At 43.9% G+C, this 23,735-nt stretch overlaps 1 protein-coding gene across 14 annotated transcripts in view; it reads right to left on the bottom strand.

The window, feature by feature from the left end:
* FGGY (FGGY carbohydrate kinase domain containing) overlaps positions 1 to 23,735 on the bottom strand; it is a 282,290-nt gene that overhangs the window by 116,124 nt on the left and 142,431 nt on the right. For 9 of the 14 annotated variants that reach the window (XM_054286331.1, XM_054286333.1, XM_054286338.1 and 6 more), the window contains 3 exons: positions 18,038 to 18,143; positions 16,987 to 17,198; positions 282 to 494 (listed from right to left, as the gene is read on the bottom strand). In XM_054286331.1, coding sequence (XP_054142306.1) covers positions 282 to 482 — 201 coding nt within the window. In that variant the 5' untranslated portion in view covers positions 483 to 494; positions 16,987 to 17,198; positions 18,038 to 18,143. Of the gene's footprint in view, positions 1 to 281; positions 495 to 4,334; positions 4,459 to 10,844; positions 10,889 to 16,986; positions 17,199 to 18,037; positions 18,144 to 23,735 lie in introns of those variants that run through there. The other 5 variants (XM_054286332.1, XM_054286335.1, XM_054286343.1 and 2 more) reach the window with 5 other exon arrangements.

The raw sequence follows: 23,735 nt of genomic DNA, 5'->3' as shown, positions 1-23,735 counted from the left end.
AAATCCTCCCTCTGCAGTAACAGCACAAAGAAAGGTCTTTCATTCTATTTGCAGCTGGAGCATGAGGTTTTTTCACTCTGGCCTTCAACTCCTCACCAGTAAAACAGACATTTGTGAGGCTGCATCAGCCTCAAGGTGCTTTCAATGCACAGGGTGGTCACAAGTTACACAGCATGAGCAGACCCGAGTGGAAGTGACAGACATGGGGACAGCAGGACCGTGAACATTCAAAACTTGCAGAGCCACCTGCAACACAAATCCTTCATTTTGCCCTTGCCCACCTTTGTGACAGAGCAGCAGGCAGCCCAGATGTCTGCAGAGGATTGCTCATAGTGGTCTGGCCGGGGCTCCCAAACCTGGATGGGCTGTTCTGCGTGTGCCACCACCGTCCCAGCGCCGTCCACCAGCGCCGCGCGAACACTGGCTGAGCCCACGTCAACTCCAACGTAGTATTTCACTGCAGCCTGCTTCTCACTGGGCATTTTTAATAAAACCTGTTGAAGGAAAAGGAAAAAAAGGGGTTAAAAGCAGATAAAATGACTGACAGAAAAAGTGCCAAGAGCTGCTGCCTCCCATCAGGCCAAACATCCCACCTGTGGTGTGATGCAGGTAATTATAAAGTAACTACACGACAATCACTTACATGTTACCCAGAGGAAAAAAAGAATAAAGAAATTTAAGTTTCCAAGAGCTCTCCACCATCAATTCACACCACTTTTAAGACTCAGAAAATAATTTTCTGAAAATGTGTTGAGCCATGAGAGCATGGTGTGAAAACTCTGCCTACTCTGACATCCTACAAGAACAAAGTGAGGTTAAGTTAATTGATTTAATTATTCACAATGAGTTGCTTATTTCACTATATTAACTTTAACTATTTGACATTTAATACAGTGACAAATTCACTGTTCTTAATTTCTCACGGTCTCTTAATTAATAGTTAACATTTACATTTTAATCAAGCTGTGAGAATGCTAAGTAAGAGCTGATAGAAGTATTTAAAACCTCAGACAAGTACCCTGTTTAGTGCTTGCATGAACATTTTACATCTCTGGAACGCATGAAACTCAGCTGACACACAGCTTCTGATATTCAGAAAATGAATGGATAAACTGGCATTTAAAACACATGGTATTTACAGAGCATCAAAATGGCTCTACTTAAAAACAGCCCACTCCTCCTAAAGAAGTGACCTGATAATATCTTGATATGACAGATGGGGTGGTTAGAGGGCGGAATATAAGCAAAGGGGGAAAGATCTGGAAAGTCCTGATTAATAGAATATGATTATTCACATTCCAAATTAATATTTTTTCTTTTTTTTAATAATAACATTGAGTACAGGTCAAGATCTACTGGAATAATGTAGGCGTCTTTCACACCCATGGCTGGCTTGTAACCACTGCTGCTGATAGATATCACAAATCTACAACCATTGAGGGTTAGAGAAGAAAACCAGGAGCCCTCAGTCTCAGAAAATTCCAACTCTGGATAATAATTAATTAGGACAAAGCTTCATTTGCACTGAAAATGGCATAACACCTCGGCTGAAGAAATCAACTGAAGCTTCCCTTCCTCCCACCCTTTAAGCAGCTCATGGAAATGTGGTCAGTCAGTGGAGATCTGGCATCACACAATCATTCCTCCCTGCTTCAATCTGGCACTTCATGCCCAGACCCCACTGCTGGGTCCAGGGCCCATGGTTTTGTTCTTTGCTTAGCCAGCACAAGGGAGTTCTGTCCCTGGTACAGACCAAAGCAGTCACCACACCACATTCTGCTCACACCCTGCAGGGTCACCAGAGTAGCTGCACAGATCACCAGCTTGTAATAATGTCAGAAAGTAGAAAAACCTCCAAGCTATAGAGCATATTGTGGTCCTGCTGGAAATGCTGGCTGCTGCCTCCCAGCATGCTGGTTCTGCCCAGCAGATTAAGTGCAACACACACTAATCTCCTTAAGCAAGGTCATGTGTCCAAGCGATGAGCAATCAGCTAAAAATAATGGTGTGCCATGAGTCTAACACCTAGGAATATTGGCAAGAAGGCCTGCTTTATTTTCTTGGCCCTGGCTCTGTGACCTGGTCAGAGGAACAAAAGCCAATCCCTCTGCCAGAGAAGACAACTCTGCTGCTAGGGGTGATTAATACTGCATCTGTCACCTGGGGGGTGACAGCACTCAGCTTCTCCCTCTTAGCCCTCAGCTGGAAAAGCAGTTTTAAGATATTCTTTTCAATGTGGTATTTACTTCTTAATTTTGCACTCCAGCTCCCCAAAGCTCCAAAGGCTGGCTGCAGGTGCTGCAAGTTCCTTGTGAGAAATTTTACTACAAAGGCATTGCATAATACTGTTCCTGATACTATCTCACAAATTTCCCTGTTTTTCCCCTATTTCGGCTCTGCCTTTAGCTGCTGACTCATAAAAAGTTGAGAATAAACCACAAGCTGCAAAACAGATTCTTTTTTTTAAACATAGGCAAATCCTTTTTACTTGCTCTTCATAAATACAAATAGCAAAAGGAGTATTTTATATCCTGCCTCCTGCTCACACAGACAATATTACTCCCAATTTCTCTTCCTTGTATGGCAGCCTTGATTTTAGCTCATTAATGTGTTTTTGCTACTTAGAGAACAAGCTTAGCAGATGTTAGAGAATTAAGCTCACAGTACCTCCTACTCAGCACTTGAAATTATGGCTTTGCATTGGATTCTTCCCACAAACATTTGAAACCTGGAACCCAATCTGCCCATGTAATGTTTACTTTCCTTTTTTTCCTTACTAAGCAACCAGGATGTGCCTGTGTGAGTGACTGGGCAGGAAGCAGAGTTTGTTTATGTGCTTGAGCAGTGCCTATCAGCCTTTGCACATCCACCAGTTTATTGCTGTCAATCAGTGGAAAGAGGAAAAAGTGACAGTACAAAACCAAGAACCCCAAACTAATGGGTCTCTTTCTGAATAAAGCCCACCTAGATTCACAAAGCAGCAAGATTCACTCAATATCTCATTTAAAATAGGCTAAAAGTAAATATGAATCCTTTTTCAAGAACAGCAAGCAGTGTTACAGAGGCTTTTCAAAGTGTCTCTGCAACAGGATCTGATCTGCTTGCAAAAACATAATTTGATGCCAAGGGTTTTTTTGGAATACCAAACACTTGGTATGCCACCTACTTATCAACCCCATCCACAAAAAGCACTGTCATCTCTAGGTCATAAATGTCAGCAATTATGGACTCTGCCCAAGGGTATTTCTTGAGAACCTAAGAACTCAGCAGAGAAGTTGGTGGAAAATATTTAGTCAAAGTACAGTGATAAGAATTTTAAAAAGGAATGTTGTCATTCTGTTTTGTTTCCAGAAGATTTCTTTGGTACAAAAGGAAGCTCCAAATCAAAGCTGAAGGAACTCTTGAATGGATTTCAGGGGTAGCAGAAGGTCCCTGCACAAGCTTATTGCTTTGGAATTTGGAAACCAACATTCATTGCCATGTGAAAAGAAAATTGTTGTGCAAATAAAACGTTAGTTTGGATTTTTTTATCTGCTGGATTCTTTGCTTCTGCAGGCAATAAAATCATGAGAAAAACTGAACCAGAAAAATGACTGAAATAAAATATCCTTCAAGTCCAGTCAGACAGGTCAGTCAATCAAACACAATATTCCTAACATGACAGCAAAATATTTTATGCATGGATGATGCATGTTCATGGACTCCCAGTGGAGATAGGACCTTCTAAATCCCTGAAGTATCTAAACTCAGGAAGCCTGGCTCCTTGCAGCCTCTTTCAATACAGCCTTGTCTGTCCACTGCAGAATTCAAGCCTCATATTTTCAACTTATTATTTGAATTTGCAAACAGAAGGAGAGGGGCAGAGGAAAAAAGTAAACTTAAGAGACACGTCCAGCTTGACCGTGTTAATCCATGACTGTAACTGCTAAGTCAGGACAAGAAGCCAAAATTCCCTCCAAGCACTAAACCAGCAATGGCCTCTTTCTCTGCAAATCACAGCAGGGACAGAATGGCTTTTCAAACAAGCATGTATGATCAAAAGGCTACAGCATATTATAAATATTTATATGGCCCATTAAATAATAGTCTGTATAAATATTATTCAAAATGTGCATGCTGGAAACCACAGACTTCCCAGTTTATCCTTGTACAAATGTGCTAGTTTTCTCACATAAGCAATGAAGAAAGAAAAAGGAGGGGTGAAACTCAGTTGCAAAAATATTAAATAAATAAAAAAGAAATCCTTAACATTATTTACTTTAATTTAAAAGGAATGAGTAAGTAACCAGATGAGTTTTTCATGAGCACTGTTAGACTTGTCTGTCCCACTTTACCTCAGTTATTGAGCTGCCAGGATGTTCCTTTCTGTTAAAGCCAGGGTGCAGGAGGGGCTGCACTCACATCAACATAGGCCCAAGCTCAGCACAAGCTTTCAGCAGCAGCAATTTAGACTTCGTGGTGCTGTGTGCTTAAACACAAAGAATTAGGAAGGGCTGGCATGTCTGTTTTAAACTTTGATCTTTGGAACGCTGCGGGCTGCCCAGACCCGGTGATTGTGGATAAACAGAGTGTTTTTAGTAGTGCAGCTGTGCTTTTCTATGGGTTACCAAGAAAAAGATTAACAGGCTCAAATTAGGCTTCATAAGCTTCGTGTGAAAAGATCTAAATATGCTAAAGAAAAGCTGCTTTTCAATTGTAGAAAGGACATTAACCAAAACAAGCCCTTTTGACATTATACTGGAAATTCAGCACTTTGTTGGCTTGCTAGAGGTAAGTAACCAGTACAAGTGGTGGTGGTAGAGTGGCAGGATCTGCTTGAAGACAGTGAACTCCCTTTGCTCTTCCAGCTTCTGTAATTCCTGTTTGGATGTGGAAAGAGAAAGAAGGCACATGTCTGTGTGGGAGAGCAGGAGCAGATGGGGAATTCTAACACTGTGGTGAAGGGCAGTACTAATATAGCGAATATCCTTAAATGCCCAAGGGAGTGTGCTATAACTATCAACAAGCATTTATTTGTCAGCTACCCCACAGCAAACAAAACAAACACAAGGAACAAAAGCACACCTCACCTCCCCTTTTCCCTTCCCCAAACAAAAATATACATGCAGGATCTGTCTTAGGAATGTGAGGACTGTGCTAACAGTAACAAAACTGGAATGAATAAAAATGGAGCTGGGGAAAATATGCTTCTTCATTGAAAACCAAACACCTCTAGATTCTTTCATCAGTTCTCTGGTACATTCTGTGAAGTTTTCTTACATATTATAAGGAAAACCAGCTTAAAATAATGAAAGATTTCAGTAGTAGGATAAAACCCTGATTCCAGTCCTATAATATTTAGATTGTTCCATCAAAACCTTCCTAACTGTCCCCCTAACATTGTAACAAAATGTCAACAAATCCCAGCACGGGCAGACTGATTTTCTACTATTCTAATATTCTACTATTTTCTACTATCTCCTTTTCTCTCTATAAATAATTCACTATGTACTAATTTGCTGTAATGTCTCTCCAGATCTTTTTTCTTCCCCTTGCTTTCAGTGTCCAAGACAAAGTCATTACTTCATTGCTGCCCTTTGCCCTCTAATTCTATCTTTTGGATTTTAAATACTTTCAGGCCAAACTACTTCCACCTGCTCTGATTTAAAGCAAGGCACATTTGGGTTTATCCTAATGTAACCAGGAAGGGGAGAAATGAAAATTACTAAATTATTCTAAGAAATTAGATCCAAAAATTATTTATTTTCAGCTTCTACTGCCTACATAGTTATCTCACTCAGGAACAGCAGAAGGATGTCAGCATGACCAGTGTCAGTAAATACCAACAGCAGGGCTGGTTTTCTCTGTATTCTACTTGAGAAGAGTTTGTACAGAAAGAATTATTTGCTCTCCTTCCAGTTCCTGTCTTCAGCTCACACAGGCAGACATAGCCTGTGGTACTGATGATCAAATAGGAGCAATGGCATTCTGGCCCCTGATTAAAGAGCAGAGCATGGCTGTGCTGGGTCAGATGAAAGGTCCAATTAGCCCAGGATCCTCCACAAACAGCAGAAGCCGTAAGAAAAGCATATGCCTGCCCTTTTCATCCAGCAGTCCTTCCCCAGGACACCTTTCCTCCTGCTATCTATAGTAAAGGCACTTCCTGAGCCAGAAATTTTATCTTTAGGATTAGCAGACCTTGAAGGGTTTTTCCTCTCTAAATTTGTTTGTGCTCTTTCTGAATCCAGGGAAACTTTTCTAATTGCAAACGACTGTGGTAACGAGTTATAAAGTTCTGTGTAAACAATGCAGGAAAAAGCCCTTTGGTTTGTTCTGAGCATGCCACCTGCTAGTTTTGTTTGATGTGTCTGAGTTCCTGAGCTAGAGGAGACATTAAGCAATTGCTGTGTATTTACTTTCTCCATGCAGCCATGAATCCATTGCATTCTGAATCACCCCCAAAGGCCTCACTGCCGCTATCCACACATCATGGCTATTGAGCTGAACTCACAATCTCTACAGACAAAAAGCATTTCCCTGCTCTGAGTGCTCATGGAGGTGGCAGTAACACAAGCACCATAACACACTGCAGTAGTCAGTACTAATAAACAGCAAGAAATAATGCCAAGGCCACTGTGGGCAGGTGGAGATACTGCTCAGAGATGCTGCAGCAGGAAAACAACGTGTTGGTGTCAGCTCAGAGGTGCTGCTCGGGAGCACAGAACTGGCCAGGGATGTCCAGCTTCAGGCAGGTCCCCAAACACTGAGCTCACAGCAGAGGGATCCAGGAGCTCTTCCAGCTACATGCTTGGGGAAGACTCGGGGCTGCTCCCCCTGGTTTTCCCTGGCCCTGCTGAGGTTGCTGTACACCCCGATGGGCTCTGCACGGCAGCAGCAGCACGAGGCCCACGCCGAGCACACCCAGCTGTCCCCAGCCTGTAACTGTGGCACACAAAGGAAACAAGTGCAGCTGCCCCTGCTGCAGAGCCCACCTAACCCCGGGAACAGCAGGAAGCACCTGCAGAGAGGAGCTCTCAGGGAAAAGGAAGGCTGAGAAGAGGGCTGTGAGAACACACAACATGAGGTGAGAAGACACAGCCTTTGGGGAAAACCAACAGCTCCAATTCCCTCTGAAGCACTCTGGGCCCTGCTAGGACTGGGCCATCACTTCAAAAGCAGGCTCTGATCCTGCATCCATCAGTGGCAACCCCCCCGCCACTATCAGGAGTTCAGGATAAATCCCTGACACTCATGAACATCACAGGTGCACTCACACCATGGCAGGATTTTGAACTCTTGCCATAACCTCCAGTTTGTCCAGCAGAGGAAATGTTGATCAGTAAATGCCAGGACACAACTCCCAGGCAGGAAAACCTAAGGAATAACGGGGTGTCTAGCAGCACCCTTCCTTTTCCCCAACCTGGCAACAGCAGTGGAACCAAGCCATGCACACCACGCTGCTGAGATCCATTCCTGCTCTGACGCTGCAGCTGCACACACCCCCAAAGGCTGTGCTAATGACCTGGCAGACAGACGTGTCCCAAATGACTCTGCAGAATGCCTGGAGCCCTGAAAGAAGACACTATCTTGTTTACATTGACTGAGGGGGGAAAAAACGCCATCTAATTATTACATAAATTCTGGCTGTAGCAGCTTCATGACTAGTTGAAAAGAGGTAACAGGCTCCAAAATGACTGATGGACCCAAGTGTTTGGATCCACAGCTTATCAATCTAATGCTAAGGAAGATCTTTCATATCCCTGTGTCTCTATCACTTTAACCTACTCATGATGGACAGAGAGAATAATCTCTGCTCTTTGCCTGTAAAATTGATTCATGTACTGTGACTTTTTTTTATTTTTTTTCACTCTATGCTATGATGAAAATGGAGAAACAAATAAAAAACCAACAAAGCACACGCCACAAAAAAGCAGTATGCTATAAACACAGTCTAGCACAATAATGTGAATTTGCAAAATATCTGTTTAAGTCATAAAACGTAATTTGGAGGAGAATGCAATACAAAAGGCACAATTACAATTCACACCACAGCTTCAAACTGCATTCCTGCAGCAAACCAGCCTTGGCACCAGGAGTTTCTGTGCAGGTTACATGGGTAAATACATCCATTATGCCACTGTGGATACAAATTAGCCAAGCTAGGCTAGTGCTGATACTCTGACTTTAATCCCATCTTTAGATTCCGGTGCTACATCACGCTTGAATCTGGCACTAACCCTGTGATTACGTATCAGCGGATCAGTATAAAAATAATTTGTTCTGAGTTCACAGTTTTATGAAATGATAAAACATCAAAATTAGCATTCTGGCTGAAATCCACTGCATTTCCCATCAAGGCTTACACATTTAAGCAACATCTGAACCAACTGCCTATAATTACTCCTGGCAGATACTGGAGCACTTAGGCCAGCAGTAGATGCAACAGTGAAATAAATTTTTAAAGACATGCTGCAAACCACTTCAAGATGCTCAGCCCAGAAGCAAACATGTGTCCATAAGCCCAATCCACGGTTTATTTTACAGGATTTGTTCACTCTTGCATAGTAAAAGCCTGAGAAGAATGACAGCCCCAAGTAATCTGTCAGTTTAAAATTAAACATTTATTTGGGCTGCAATTTCAAAAACACTCTCCCCAAAGTTCCTGTCACAACTACTTAAGGGGAAGTGGGGTTGCATATTAGCTTAGGTTAAAAGAAGCACTAATTCTGCACAAAAGCAGTTATTTATTTATTCAAAAGAACCAATGTTTTAAAATGATAATTTTACTGAGAAACACAGAATGGAGAAAGAAAAGTGGCTAAGAATACACATAAAAACTTCCTAGCATAGAACTAGTTTATTTAGTCTCTACTGACACTATAAATTTATTTCTGCTATGATTCTTATAGCTGGGAACAGCTGTCCCTACAAGCAACCAATTCTCTCTGCATTCATCCTCCTATCCCAGACACTCTTCCCAGGAAAAACAAGTGTCTCTTTTTTTTTTTTTTTTTTTTCCATATGCTCATACACATTCCTGAAGGAAAGGGACCAATAACATTACAGAGCCTTTAAAATTTCATGGTTTTGTATTATATCTTAGTACACTTAAAAAAAATTAACCCCAACTACTTAAGGAAATGGTCTTCCAGGATAAGAAAATAGAATGAAATGCATGAGAATGAAATAGACAAGAATGAAATACACAAGAGTGAAAGACACGAGAGTGAAATACAAGGGGATGAAATACACGAGAACGAAATACACGAGAGTGAAATGGACGAGAATGAAATGCTCAAGAAGGAAATACACGAGAGTGAAATACACGAGAGTGAAATACACGAGAGTGAAATTCAAGGGAATTAAATACAAGACCACCTTCCCAACAATGTGTCTGCTTATTACTTCTTAAAAACCTCCGAGATGACCGAGTCCTTTCCTCTACTTCCCTGGAATTTGTTTCGTAAGTGCTCTCCAGAGAAGAGCACTGGTGCTAAGTTTATTAAACTTCCTAACAAATCCCAGGCACCTCAGCAGGGAAGGAATCTGCCAAGTTACCAGTTCCTCACCGGGGCAGAGCCTGGCAGCAGTGAGGCACACGGCTGTGCTGGCAGCTCCGGAGCCAAGCACGAGTAAATTCCAGCAGGTTCCTGGGGGTGCTCTGTGCCAGCCCAGGAGCTGCCTGGGATCACAGGGGCATGACAAGGAGACCAGGCTGTGGAGGTGCCAGAAAGGGGAGCTGCACGAGGACAAGGGACGCAGCGGTGGCAGCAGGACACAAGGGCCAGAGAGACGAGACTGGAGACTACATTTATGGAAATCTCCTAGGGATATGGAGGATTAGGCAAGTGTGGGAGTGATGTGCATGTCCCACCTGCCCAGGTCAGGTCACTGAGAGCTGCCCTTTCACAGAACCACAGAAAAAGCTGAGCTGGGGAAGGACACTCAAGGATAATTGAGTCCAAGTCCTGGACCTGTACAGAACCCCAAGAATCACACCATGGGCCCAAGAGCATTGTCCAAATGTTCCCTTGAGCTCTGGAAGATTTGGTTCTGTGACCCTTCCAGGGCAGCCTGTTCCAGAACCCGACCACCCTTTGGGGGAAAATATTTTTCTACTATCCAACCTCAACCTCCCCTGACACAGGTTCAGGCCATTCCTTCACATCCTGTCACTCGGCATCATGAAGGAATCAGCGTGTGCCTCTCCTTTTACCCTCACCAGAAAGCTGTGCATCCCATTTGAAGCACATGGAAAGGTGGCTGGGATAAAGGTGATCCCACAGCACAGGAGGCACTGAGGATCCCTGTGCCCACCCTGGGCAACACCAAACGCCTCCCCTTGCACTGGGCACCCCAGCGGGGACTGTGAGGGGCAGCCCCGCTCCCCTGAATGACAGTGGGAGTCACACATATGGCCGTGCTGTACAGAAACGTCAGGAGGAGACAACTCGGGAAAGCCAGCAGGCCGTAAATCCCCCGGGCTGCACGAAGAGCAGGCTCTGAGCTGATCCGGGGCGATGTGAGCGCTCAGCCCACGCACGGCCGGGGCGCGCCGCACGGGGCCCGCGGCTGCGGCCAGGGGCTCCCAGGGGAAGGAGGCGGCGCTGGTGATTAAAACAACAACACGAACGCCAGAGCTCCCTTCAGAGCAGCAGGATCCGAGCCCTACCGGAGGAGGACGGAACCCTCCGGGCGTCACGGCGGAGAAGGGGCAGGGACGGGGGCAGGGACGGGGGCAAGGAGAGGGCGGGAGCCGCGCTGAGGCGGCGCGCGCGGCGCTCCCCTCACGGACGGCCGCGCTGAGGGCCGGGGGCCGCCGCGGCCCGGCCAGCGCCGACACTTACTCTGCAGCCATCACTTACTTGTGCCCCCGGCACTGCCCGGGCCTGCACACCGCGGCGGGGACGTCCCCTGAACCCGCCGCTGCCGGGAAAACCGCCGGGCTGCCCCGGGCCGGCCGCGCCTGCGCCGGGAAGGGGCGGGCGGGGGAAGCGGCGGCGCCGCCGGGCGCTGAGGGCAGCGGCGGCTCGGGCCGGGAATCGCCCTGCGCCCGGGTCGGCACCGGGAACAAGGCGGGGGCTTGGCGCGGACTGTAAACGGGTGATAAATGTGATTTTCCAGCCCCTCTGCCGCGTACATGGCTGGGAAATATCGGGGGTCGCAGAAGCGGTGCGAGAAGCCACGTGGAGACCGCTGAGATGAACGTATAGAAGAATAAATATATAAAAACATACAGGCAAATAACTATGTAGAAACATATAGAAGAATAAATAAACAGGAGGGAATGTCAGGGCTCAGGACATCTCTCACCCTGAGCCTCCTTAAATGTAATGTAAATGCTTCTGAAATGAGTAAAGCAGCTGCAAGCCATGAGATTGGTTTTATGCATGGGGACACTGAGTTTTACCTGAAAAGCTGGAGAGTTGCTGATGTGAGGAAGAAAACCCTGGGTTTAGTTAAGGTTTACTTAAAACGGATAGAGGATGCCCTCAAATGCATCCCTGGAAAACAGAGAAATCACAGAATCAATGAGGTTGGAAAAGACCTCTTGGATCATCGAGTCCAGCCCATGGGCCAGCCGTGGCTGAGCGCTCCATGGTTTGGGACAGATCCCACCACACCCCTGCGTGACCCTCCCCAGCCCACGCAGGGAGGAGCAGATGGCAGCCCTCACATTCCCATCATGTCCAAACACTTCTGGCCCCAGGGAGCCACCAGGGATTTTTCCCGTTACCCCCCAAATATTCTACAACAGGAAATCTTGCAGCAAAAAAAGTTCTCTTGCAACATTTCCAGAGTATTCCCACTTCGGCCCGAGCAGAAATGCTGCACGAACAACCTTGCTCAGGGAAAGATGAGTGTTTGTCTCGTGGTTAGAGCACAGGGTTCGTGGTCAGGAGCTGTGGGTTCTCATTCCAGCCTTGCCACTGAATCATTTTGAGAGCTTTGCTGGTCACTTTGTACTAGAACCAGTTAGGAATTTTCCGTTGGGATGGTTTTCTGATGGAAAACACTGCTTATACCAAACTGAAATCTGGGTGAAAATTGATTTTTCCATTGAGAATACCTTGTGTCTGGGCTGGCTTAGAAAGGACATTTGACCCAAACTGAAGTGTTTGGGGGTTTGTTCATTAGTCCAAATGTTTTGCTTTGAATAGATGGGTTAAAAAATAAAATACCCCCTCCTGACTGTAATTCCAAGTCATTTTACAGCATGGTGTGAATGTGTGCCCTCATGCTCTGCTTTGCTTCCCAGGAGGTCTGCGGTGTAGTGAGATGTAAATTTCTGTTTTCTGAGATGTGCACATCCCAAACTGAGTCAGACCTGGCCCGTGGGGACAAATCTCAGAGCAGGGCCACCACTCTGGCCAGGGAAGCTCCATGCAGGGAAAGTGTAAAGTTCAGAGACACAAACGAGCTGTTTCACATTAGATCAGTGGCCTTAAACAAGGCACCGTGACTGGGGAGATACCCAAATGTTTTGTTCAACTGAAAAGCAATAAAACGTAGCCCAGAGAAATGGACCTGATTCTGTTCCAGAATCCCATTCCTCTGTTCATTAAAAACAAATTTATTTCTGCCCTCTGTATAGTCATGCACTGACAGTTTCTTTTAGTATAATACTTGTTCTCCTCCCACAATGTATTTGTAGACACCACTGAAGTCCCTTATTTGTTTTGCCAACTTAAATATTAATCATTTATTTTCTCTCATAACAGCAAGTTGTGGATTATCTAATTGTTTTTCCTTCACTTCTGTCAGTCAGAATTCATCTTTTCTGAGCGTGAGTTATCAGTCTGACATACTGTGTAATGTTTAAATGATGGCTTGCAAGAGACTTGTACAGTGGCAATAATAATTCCCCCTGCACTCTTTTAGTTACAGACAGGCATCAAATTTGCCTTTTTTACACCTATATCACATTAGCACCTCGAATTACCCAGATCTTTTTGCTCCAATAAATAACAAAAATAAGTACAGACAAATTTATTAACTTTTGCTGAATACATTTTTCCATTTCCTCTCACTTCTCTAGTACTCACATGGTTTCTTTCCAAGTGAGTGACCAAGGAAGATATTTTCAAGAACAATTGTAAGTTTCCAACTTCCAAAATCAAAGTCCTGAAAATGCTTTTTATTAAAAAATCCAAGTTTAGATTATCACATATTCCCAAGCCCACATGAGGCTTAATTCATTGCTCCTTTGAAATATTCTGAAAGCTGAAGGTTAAGAGGTGTTATATTAGTGCAGAATAATGATGATTAATTTGTGCTTTGTATCAAATGCAGGAGGAGCAGGTACATGTGCAGTGAATCCTCTATAATTACAAAATCTTTCTATAAATTTGAAAATATTCTATGGATGTATGTGTCTTAAATGAACTCAAGACCAATTTTTCCTGTTTAGTGTGTGGCTGCTGTAGTTTTCCATCAAATAACACCCTCCCTTCTTCCAAGATTCTGGACAGATTCACTTAAAATACACCCTTTTGCCTTTTCATTACAGAGTAACTAATGAAAATTCCATTTTAAATGTGCTTTCTGGGAGACGGGGATGTTCTTTTTTTTTGTGATTAACCAGAGACCGTATTTCAAGCAGCGGGGAAACAGCTCCAGGAAGTGTAAATCAGCATTGCCCGAGATGGCCCTCAGTCCTCTCAACCCCACAGAACAATTTAGTGGGTTTAGATGACAGTTGGCATCTTTGAAATATTCTCTTTTGCAGAACTAGACTCGATGTGACACTTGCTGGAGAAGAAATCTTGCATAAATCTGTCGGAAAAGACTCAATCATATTACTTCACTAGCTGTGGTAACCTTTGGAGGCCAAAGTCCAGACAGGTTGAGAAATGGAGCATGAGTCCATAAAGGTGACAATTCCATTAACTGCAATCAGAGAGAGAGGTGAATGGTGAGATAAAGACAAATGACTCCTTCTGTAAAGAAAAGAAAATATGTGTGTGCAGGGGAAAGAGGCAGAATGAACATTTTCCAGCCTTGTTGAGGAAATAAAGACCCAGCCCTGCTCTGTTGAGATCAACACAAAAAAGTCTCTTGAGCTCAGTGGGTGCAACTTTTGTCCCAACATCCCGACTTCTGGTGAATTTCAAGCAGCAATGGACCCCAAAATTACATTTAGATGTTTATTAGCATAGAAATAGAAGGGAAAAATATTGAATAAAGTTCTTGCTTGTGTGTGTGCTTTGGCAGTTCATACAAGCACCTGAGGGTGGGTTTTAATCTCATTTGATGAAGTACAGCACTTCTTCAAGAGTAATAGGAAGTATAAGCTGGGGAATACTCTGGATGAAGTGCTCACTGGGCCATTAGACCAGGACTATTCATCTAAACAGGGAAATGGGGAAGTAAAAACCAAATGAATTCCCTGCAACAAGAAGGGATTTTTGAGTGTACAATAGGGAAAAAAGGAAATTTCCTTTGGGGGATTTTTTCTGGTTTTAACAGAAATATTAGGTTACTCTTGGATACTGGAGTGGCCAAAAAGGGAAATCCCTGTTTTAAGTTCCTCTAAATATAGCCAGAAAAAGAATTCCAATTTTATCAACTTGTGGTCCATTTCCTCACGTTTTGGGCAGCTCACCTTCTAAATACCAAAGTCAGAAGCTGATACAAACAAGCAGACAATATTTCAGACTCCACCAAAATTCCAGTGTCTTGCCCAGGGCCTGTTCCTGCCTGCCCACTTGGCTGGATACCAATATCCTTTATTCTCAGGGGAGCCAGCCTTCCAAAAAACCACTTGGCACTGGAGTCAGGGCTGCTCTGTTTTCCTAACGTTCGTGGCAGGCAGGATGTTTTCCGACTCTGGTACCCAACAGTTGAGCATTCCAGACAGCACAGGGATTTTTCTTTTGAAACCACACTTCCAATGCCATAAGAATAAGGGAGGTTCTGTGATCCTGTGTGCTCCTGGTGGGAAAATAGGATGGCTTTGCTGTCCCACAGCAATGCACAAAGGGAAAATGCACATGGCTCTTGCCACCTTTGTAAACTCTCCTTCTGTGGTGTGAATGCTAAAAAAATCCTGGCTTAAAGTCCTGTTTCATCAACTGGTTCCCCTCTGGGAAGATTGCCAGAAGCAGAAGACCCCCTCCCAAAATGTCTGGCCTGAAAAGCAGCCCACTGGTGCAGTGTGGCAGAGAGATTGCTCAGTAGTCTGTGCACACAGTGTTTTCAGCAAGTGAAAATGTTGTTTGCTCCCCAGAACACACAGTACAGACACCCCTACAACTTCTTTTGCCTATCTCTTACACTTCTTGAATTTTAAAAACATGACTTTATCATTACCATTTTTATTCAAGTGATTCCTGAGCTCACTGATGTCAGGGCCAGCTCCAGCTGTGCAGCCTCTCCCTTGTGGAACAGACAGTGCCCAGGGCAGGCAGGCAGGGGACAGCTCAGCCAGGACTGGACTCTTCCCTGCCCAGGAGCAAACACCCTGTCCTGGGAGGCAAACTGCCAGAGACACCCCCCCACAGCCCTGTGCCAAAATCCAGATGTGCAAAATCGTGAAATCACAATCTGTCGAGCTGGAAATGAATTTCACAAGCCAAGCTGTGAAAATCTCCTCAAATTTCACAATACCTTATATCTCTAGAAAAACTGCGAACAGAGGTCAATTTTTTTTTTTTCTGCAACATCTTTCCAAGACTTTTTCCATAGGATATGACCAGCTTGCATGAAGTGCTTTGTTACAGTGGTGATATATCACACACTGGTGCCAAATCCAGTCAGTGTGGGGAGGATTGAAAAGGCTCAGCCACCCTCCCGGCAGTGTGTCCTGATGCCATTCCTGGCACCTTCTACAAAAGGCAGGTTCTATTTTGCCCTTTGAATTCCAAAACTGGTGAACACAGTCATGGGAGGCAATCAGTCAGGATCCGTTAATTTATAAAAAAATATAACTGTCTGTTCTCCAAGGGTAAGATTAACTGGGATCTGTACTTCCCAGATTATAAACAACACGCAGCCTTTCTCCTTAACTCATTGCAAAATGTACAAATGTTCCAACGCCAGCTCTGTAATCTTTTAAAATCTTAAATGGAACAGGGGCTCATTCCATTACATAAAAAGAAGTTTGTAGGATCATGTAGCTACCTGCAAATCACACACAGATAAATCAAGCAGCATAAGAAACAGGGATAAAGTCACCTTTTATGTAGCTGGTTCTTATAGCAGTGAGATTGTCATGCTCTGTATACAACCCAAAACAAATTGTCTGTTTAGAATTAAAATACGATACTATTTCCAAAAGTCTTGCCTCCAGGGAGATCGTTTTATACCAGAGGGCAGATTCAGCTCTGGTGTAGGATTTCTGATTTTCATGGAATTGCACCATTAAGGAATTTGGCCCAACATCTTGCCCACACTGATGCAATTCAACATTTAAGGGACAGCTATGGGGTTTCCTCCTAAGTCAGGCCAAGTTTCTGGAACAAGGGAAGTCTGTAAAAGAAACCGTTGGAGGGATGTTTTAGTCTGGCATTTAGGAACATTCCCATATTAGAAAACGTCACAGGATTTATTTTGTACGTCTTGCATGTTAGAATTTCATGCTTTTTCTTCTTTCCTTTCAGAGTCATTGTCAGTAGGTGGTCACAGTAAAACTGGATAAACCCCAAAGAAATGTAATGAAATGATTATAGACAGAGTGAGTAGAAAGACATTTGTGAATCCAGTTCGTTCTGCCTTATCTTTGTTATATAAACCTATTTTCCATACTTAATGTATTGCCTCAGCTTGCAATATATGATTAACAGAATGTCTGCACCACTCAGAACTTGGAGAAAAATGTGAGATGTTAATTCACCAATATTTTAGGCAACTTCAGATATTCTGGGTGTGACTGATCTCAGAGTGCTTTGGATTTATGCTTTGCATGACAGATGGAAATCTGAATACACACACTGGTGCTCTCACTGATGTTGAAAACTTCTGTGCAGGAACAAAGAGCTGTAACACTTCCCTGCTCCTGCAGCTAACCTGGTATTTCCTAAAATGATGCAGCTCCACAGGTCATGGCCCAGCAAACAGGAGTTTCCCCAGCTCTTCCTGCCAGCGCTGCACGTACCGGGCACCATGACGGGGTGGAAATGTGATGCTGTCAAGGGTCTGGGGGAGATTATTCCCTTCCCTCTGCAGTTCTTTGAGCTGTCCAGACAGCATGAAGCAGGTGGTCAGGTTCTTAAGGCTTCCTGGGAAAAACAACAGTGTTTCAAAACCATACCCAAACCAAAACTCTTGAAAGATTAATCGAGCTTGGGTCAAGAGGGAAGAAGGATGCAATAGCTTGTGACAGCAGTGAGCTGGTAAATGATGTGCCCAATGCTGAGCTCTCCTATGAATAAGTCAGAATATTCAGTGCATCACATCAAAAACTCCTTTGGACTATTGACATAATATCTGAAAGAACATGGAAAAATGATAAGACAATCAAAGGCATATTTAATTTTCCTGCTTGCATTCTTACACTAATCTGAGAATCATAAAGCCTTAGTATAAATCAAATTGAGCAAATGGTCTCAGTAAATTAAAATATAGACTGAAATATGTTTAGAATATGCTTTTATGTGTGTACAGAGTTACAAAAAACTTTGGCACAGCTGAAGTTCGCACAAGAAGCAGAACCTGCTTCAAGCATTCTTTAAAATCCCATTCTGCTTTGGTAACCTCTGGATTTTGCAGCTTGTCTTCCCAAAGCTATGATAAAGCAGTCATGGCTTTAATTAATTTTTTGAGTCATTGGCCAGTCAAAAAAGCTGAAAGTGAAATAAAAAGCAAGACACGACAAAAATCAGAAATACTGGATGTATTTGCCATTTCTGTCAGCCACAGCTACGAATGTTGTGATAAAGCGAGATAAGAAATTGAGGAAGGAAATAAGCGGTAACTGCATTCTTATTTTAGAGTATTTTATATCTGATTGTTCCAAAATGAGGAGGAATATGTGACTGGGAACGTGACTCCACCCTCTCCAAGGCTTGCTGGGATCATTGTTTGTGAGTGTATCCAAACACCAGAACAGTTTCCTTACCTCCAGTCTGTTGCAGTCATGGAAATGCCATGGGATGTTCTGGAGGACACCTCATCCTCGTGGCCACAGCATACCCTGGGAAGTCATCATCTTGGGACATATGGGACTGGAAAATAGAATTGCAGATAATTATCCTGTATTTCCTTCCATGGTATCCTGGCCACTGAGAGTCAGCAGCTAAAAGGCAAATCCATGTGCAGGGCACAACTCTGCCATAGTGGGCACAGGACCTGACGTGGTTGCTGAGAGATCAACCTTCATTCATGACCACCTCTCACAGTCACCTTGAATGCCAAGTGCCCTGCTTCCAGTTAACTCTGTTTTTTTCCTCCTTACTTTATTGCTTTTAAATGAACTGGCAGCTCAAAGTTTCATCTAAAGCTGTTTCATATGCTTTTCTGCTTTAAAAAAAGCCCATCTGAGGATTATCCACTCACCATGAAGCTTTAAGAAATCACATTGATCTGGAATAAAAAAACTATCTGTCTGAGTTATTTTGTTTAAATGCTAGCAAAGGAAAGAAATCCCAGACAGAACCATGGATGTGACTGTTTGCCATCCTTTGAGAAAATAAATATTCTAAGTCAGCTCAGTGGTCCTTGTGCAACTGAGTTTCCAAATGTTAAAAATTGACACCAATACCATGACCTGAATAACTTAAAATTTTGAACAAAGAGTAATGTCCCCCTGTAAAATAAAGACCCTCCCCAAATTAAAACTCCATTTTGAGCTATAAAACAATTTTCCAAGCTACTGCCTGTATTGGGCTTCAAACCAAAACTGAGTGAATGCAGAGGAGGAAGTCTGATGTGCAGCAATTAAAATATATGAAGGATTTGGGGGGTTTTGGTACATCAAACCCTTCAAAGTACAACATATTTGCAGTTTGGTATTGCAGGCATTTCCCTACCCACTGGAAGGTGAATCTGCCATGGAGGAATAGGTTGCTCTCAGATGATATCACAGGCTGGTCATATCCTTGCTACATTAACTTTTTCTGGGGCAGAAGAAACTTAGTGTCACCTCTGGTTGGGGGGTGTCCTGGTTACCTTGTTCTCTTTCATTTTACATACTCCTATTGGAGGGAACCAATTCAGAGGTTGAGAGTGGTATTTTTGGCCTTTTAATCATGGCCTGTTCAAGGTAATCCATATTTTGGCAATGGCCCACAATGTTACCTTAATCTGTTACCTATTGCCAGATTTATTCCATAGAATTTTGCACAGATCCCAGGACCAGGGAGGCTTCTGGCTGAAATTCCCCCCCAGCCCAGCTCCCAGCAGTCCATCCCAGCCCTTTGCAGTGTGTTTAGCCTACAGAACCCCACATTGTGACTCTGGGTTAAGCAGCAATGTTTGGGACACCCACTCAATGTCCTTAATGTTGAGGGACAGGAAAGCAGGGGAGGGAAAAAGCCCCTGCTTTTGGTTTGCAAGGTCCTGAAGCCCAGAGCTGTGGTTCTAGGGGATCTCTGCTCTTTGACAACACTTCCCACCATGTGCTCCAACCAGGAAGATGGATGTACCTCAGTTAAAGTGAGTCATTCACTGAACCTGGGCCAAACTTTGAAGCAAATCTGGGCCAGTTTACTGCCTCAGGAGGAAACCTGGTTTTTGCATGAATTAGATGTGAAAATAAGCAGAGCCTGACTGACATCTCCTCCAAATTCCAACTGTAAGGGTAAAACCCAGAGGGCATGAGCCTCAGGCATGACAAAAATGAGGAGGGGAAAATGAGGCTTCCTGTCTCCCCTGCAAGAGCCAGAGAGACACACTTTACTCAGGACTTAGGCTAAATTGTTAATGATTTATACACTAATTAAGTAATGTTTATAGAATGGCTTACATATGTAAATGGCTGTAAAGATGCTTACATTTTGCCTGCACTCTCAAATTAAACCAACTTTCATTACAGAGCAAAACAATTCCATCCCAACTTGTTACACCAGTTCTTTAGCCAGGCAGCTTTGCAGCCACTGCTCCCAGCTCAAACTGGGCTATTGTTTCTCTGAGGAAACTTCTGTGCTGGTTTGTAGTTGTTTTAATTCCATCACAGATCACATTCTGTTTAATGATAATTTGATTTTGCATTGCAAGACCCAGATGTACATTAGGAGGTCACAACCTTTCCATTTATCTCGTAAAGTAACTATTTTTTCCCCGAGTTCCATCAGGTTAAAACAGTTAGCAATTTTTCTCCTTGAAGTGTCCCTTCAGCTTGGCCAAGATATATAATAGATCAGTGTAGCTACAAATGCATTACAACATTAGTCATCAATTAGTTTTAAACCATCCCTGTAATATATCATTTATCCAGCTTGCTGTAGCACTATTGTGAACATTTAATTTTTTAAAGGCATCTTGATTTTTTAACCTGACGGCTGCATCCCCCTTTTGTCTCCTGTATAGACATCTCCTTAAGGAACAATAAAAATTAGATTTGTTTGACCTGCACTCAGGGTTCGTTTAAGCGAGATGGATTTTAATTGCTCTGCCCAGTCTACCAGACAGCTTTTATGTAATATTCCAGACATTTACGCACTGTCTTTCCCCTGCTGTAAGCAGGTGTGTGTGCCCACAAATGCCTGTGAAGCAGCTCTTACAATTCATTTTACATCTCTGACAATCCTCTGGGAAATTGCTTTCTCTGAGATACCGGTTGGCATCAAATTAAGGCCTCCGGTCATTGCCACTTCTTCCCTCCTAACACCATTTCCTTTTGTCTTTAAGATTCACCTTCTTGTGTGGCTAATTCTAAAAGGACCTCGCTGTGGATGGTGTTCCTTGGGCTTGTGTTGTCATTACATGGCACGGGTGACTCACCCCTGCATCTCTCATAGTGAGAGTGGCTAGAGGGCCTTACCTGTCTCTCCCCAAATCCATAATGTCCTTGCAATAAAATCTAAACTGGAAGAAGTTTGGAGTATGAGAGAGCTCAGTCTGGGAGCAGCAGGTCTGTGCCACAGTCGCTTGGTATCTTTTAGGATCTCTAACTTCAATTAGGAAGTGATGTGAGGAAGTTATCACTGACTCAGAGCCCAGAACACCCCGACTGCTCTGCCAGCTCCGAGTGGAGGCACAATGAGCTCACATTGGCCCACGATGAACCTTATTTGCTCCAGCTGCCCCATCAGGGAGAGGAGAACCTCATGTGGAGAGTTCTGTCCCTGATATCTCTTCCCTTCCATGGGTGATACAATCTGATGTCCTCTGGTTTTCCTCTTCTCCCCATTCCTAAAAAGGAAGAGCTGGCTGTCCCCTGAGTTAGCAAATCAGCACAGAAAAATGGGCCTCCTAAGCAGTTCTTTGTGCCTACAGCTGGTTCTGGTCTCCTCTCTGTTGGACACACACATGCACTTAATTCCCAGTTGTGCTGGATGCCTATTAAAAGAACAAATCTGCAAGTGAGGAGGGTCCCTTCTGCCATGTCAATGGAAGTGAGACACGTAAAACTCCGCGTGCTGAGGCGAGTGAGTGCTCAGAGTGCTCGGGAGAACAGCTGGGAAAGGGAATAAGCAGTTTTTATTCTGCTGCAAAGTGTCACTGATCCAACTCGCTAAGCTGATCCTCATGTGGCACATTGTGCCTGCTCCATGATTGTGCCTGCTGCTTCCAGGGGGGTAATGCAGAGTGCTCAGCACTTCAGTCAGCTCAGAAAAGGCACAGACCTGCTTCTCCCACAGTGCTGCAGCCAGCATGGTGCAGAGCAGCAAGCCAGCCCTGCAGGGGAAAGGACAACTCCAGAATTGGTCAGGGGCCCTGTGAGGGACTGGAGGTGCAGATCATGGTGAGCCACAGAGATAGCAGTGGAGGAGCTGGGAGATCCATCTGTCTTGCCAGCCTGGGAAGCCAGACTCTTCTCTCTTCTCTTTTTCTTTACAGGGTTTGGAATAATCTTCCTCTGTGCCACTGTGTTTCTCTCTTTTTATCTGCCAGTGGTAAATCCCAGTCCCTCAGGAAACATCCTAGAGTGAGACTGGTTCGTGATGATGGGGCAATCACAAAACATTTAAAGAAAATGAAAGGTGCTGTAGGAAACTGTGGAAGGAAATAATATTTTCTGTTCTTGAAATTGAGCAGAATTGCACAATTGACAAAACAACTGCACAACTCAAGGAATTCACCTTCCACCTGCCCTGCCTGGGCCAGCACTCCAGTGCCACCATAAACACATGGATGGCTTCCCTCTGGATGAGAGAGAGGAGCAGCAGAACGTGGTCAGTGTTAACTGTGGCATCAGTGGAAGAAATTCAGATGAGGCATTCACTGAGAAGAGCCTTAGAAGACACCTACTTGATGGAGAATTTGTCAACACAGCAGTGGCATCAGCAAAAGGGATGGGAAGTCCAGCACTCTTACTTTGCATGTGGATACATAGTTCTTAATTTCATATTTCTGTGTTTTTTTCTCTGGGGCTTTTAGATCCATCAGTAAGCCACACCAATATTTTTTACTTCCCTGACAGAAGCACTGAAAATCAGAATCCATTTATTTAGTACCAAACAAATGCAGAAATAAGAGCAGGCTGTAGCACTATAATACACATTTGTAACCCTCTGAGGACCAGATGCAGCAGAGCTGGAACACTCACCAGCTGTAATGTGCACTGAGAAGTCACATTTGTTCAAGAAAAGCCACATTACTTATATTAATTGGATGTGTCCAGCTCATCCTGAGTCCACTTAAGCCTTGGCAAACCTCTAGCTCTGAGCATAACAAAGGTATTAATACTGATATTCCCTTATATTATCCCATTTACATAATGACTCCCACCTTTGCAGCCTAATACTTATTCTTTGGAACAGAAGAACTATTGACTCATATCTGGACTGGGTTGCCAAAACCTCCTAAATTTAGAGATGTTTGGAACAAGAAAAGGAGTTTGGTTCAGGCCCATCCACAACAGCAAATTAAACACAAGTCATCATCTGTGCGAGCGACATTTTCGGCATGTCCAGAGCCTGGCGGGAGCTGACATTCCTTCTCCCAGAAAGATTTACAGAATTTGTGCATTGAAAAGCATTGAGGTAAACCCTGGTCTGAGGGCCAAGTGCATAAATTAGACCTGTCCCCTCCCTCCAGTAAATTACAGACGTACAAGCCATAGGTTGGCTCGCTGTGCTCTTGGCAACCCCAGCAACTCTGCGAGCGTGTGCTCACAGAAAGGGGGTTTGTGTCGTACTCACACATTTACATTTCATTTTCTGAGATTTTGGTGCAAGGGATATGTTGTACATCATTTCTTCCCTCCACATCAGATACTGGATTAAACAGACTGAGGAAAAAGAGTAATATTAAAATGTTGGCACGCACTGCACTTTCTCAGCAGAAACTGTGTCGCCTGTACATCACTTTGGTTTAAATGATGTAGGTCAATGTTAGGTCAGCAAGAAGTGCTGGATTAGCATCTGCAGAGATTGAGGTCCTCTCCTCATTCACAGAACAAGTCCAGATCAAGAAACTGCACTAAAGCTTCATGCACAAAGCTGCCTTAGAAGACAGGACATTTCCTCAGGCCAACCAAATGCTCACCTGTTCCCCCAGCCCGTGGTTTATATGGAAACCAAACTGGCCAGTTGGCAGAGTGACAAGGGTCTGACACTACCAAACTGCTTCTTCAAACACTGTGAAGGTTTTTATGAGCTGCATATTTGCAGAAGTCCATGTACCTGTGAAATAACTGAATCACTGTCTTCCAT

The sequence above is a fragment of the Melozone crissalis genome, unplaced genomic scaffold (assembly GCF_028551555.1).
Source record: "Melozone crissalis strain CALT ecotype California unplaced genomic scaffold, PUWL_Pcris_2 ptg000045l_1, whole genome shotgun sequence".
Classification (NCBI taxonomy): Eukaryota; Metazoa; Chordata; class Aves; order Passeriformes; family Passerellidae; genus Melozone; species Melozone crissalis.
This window is presented reverse-complemented; position numbering and strand designations above follow the sequence as displayed.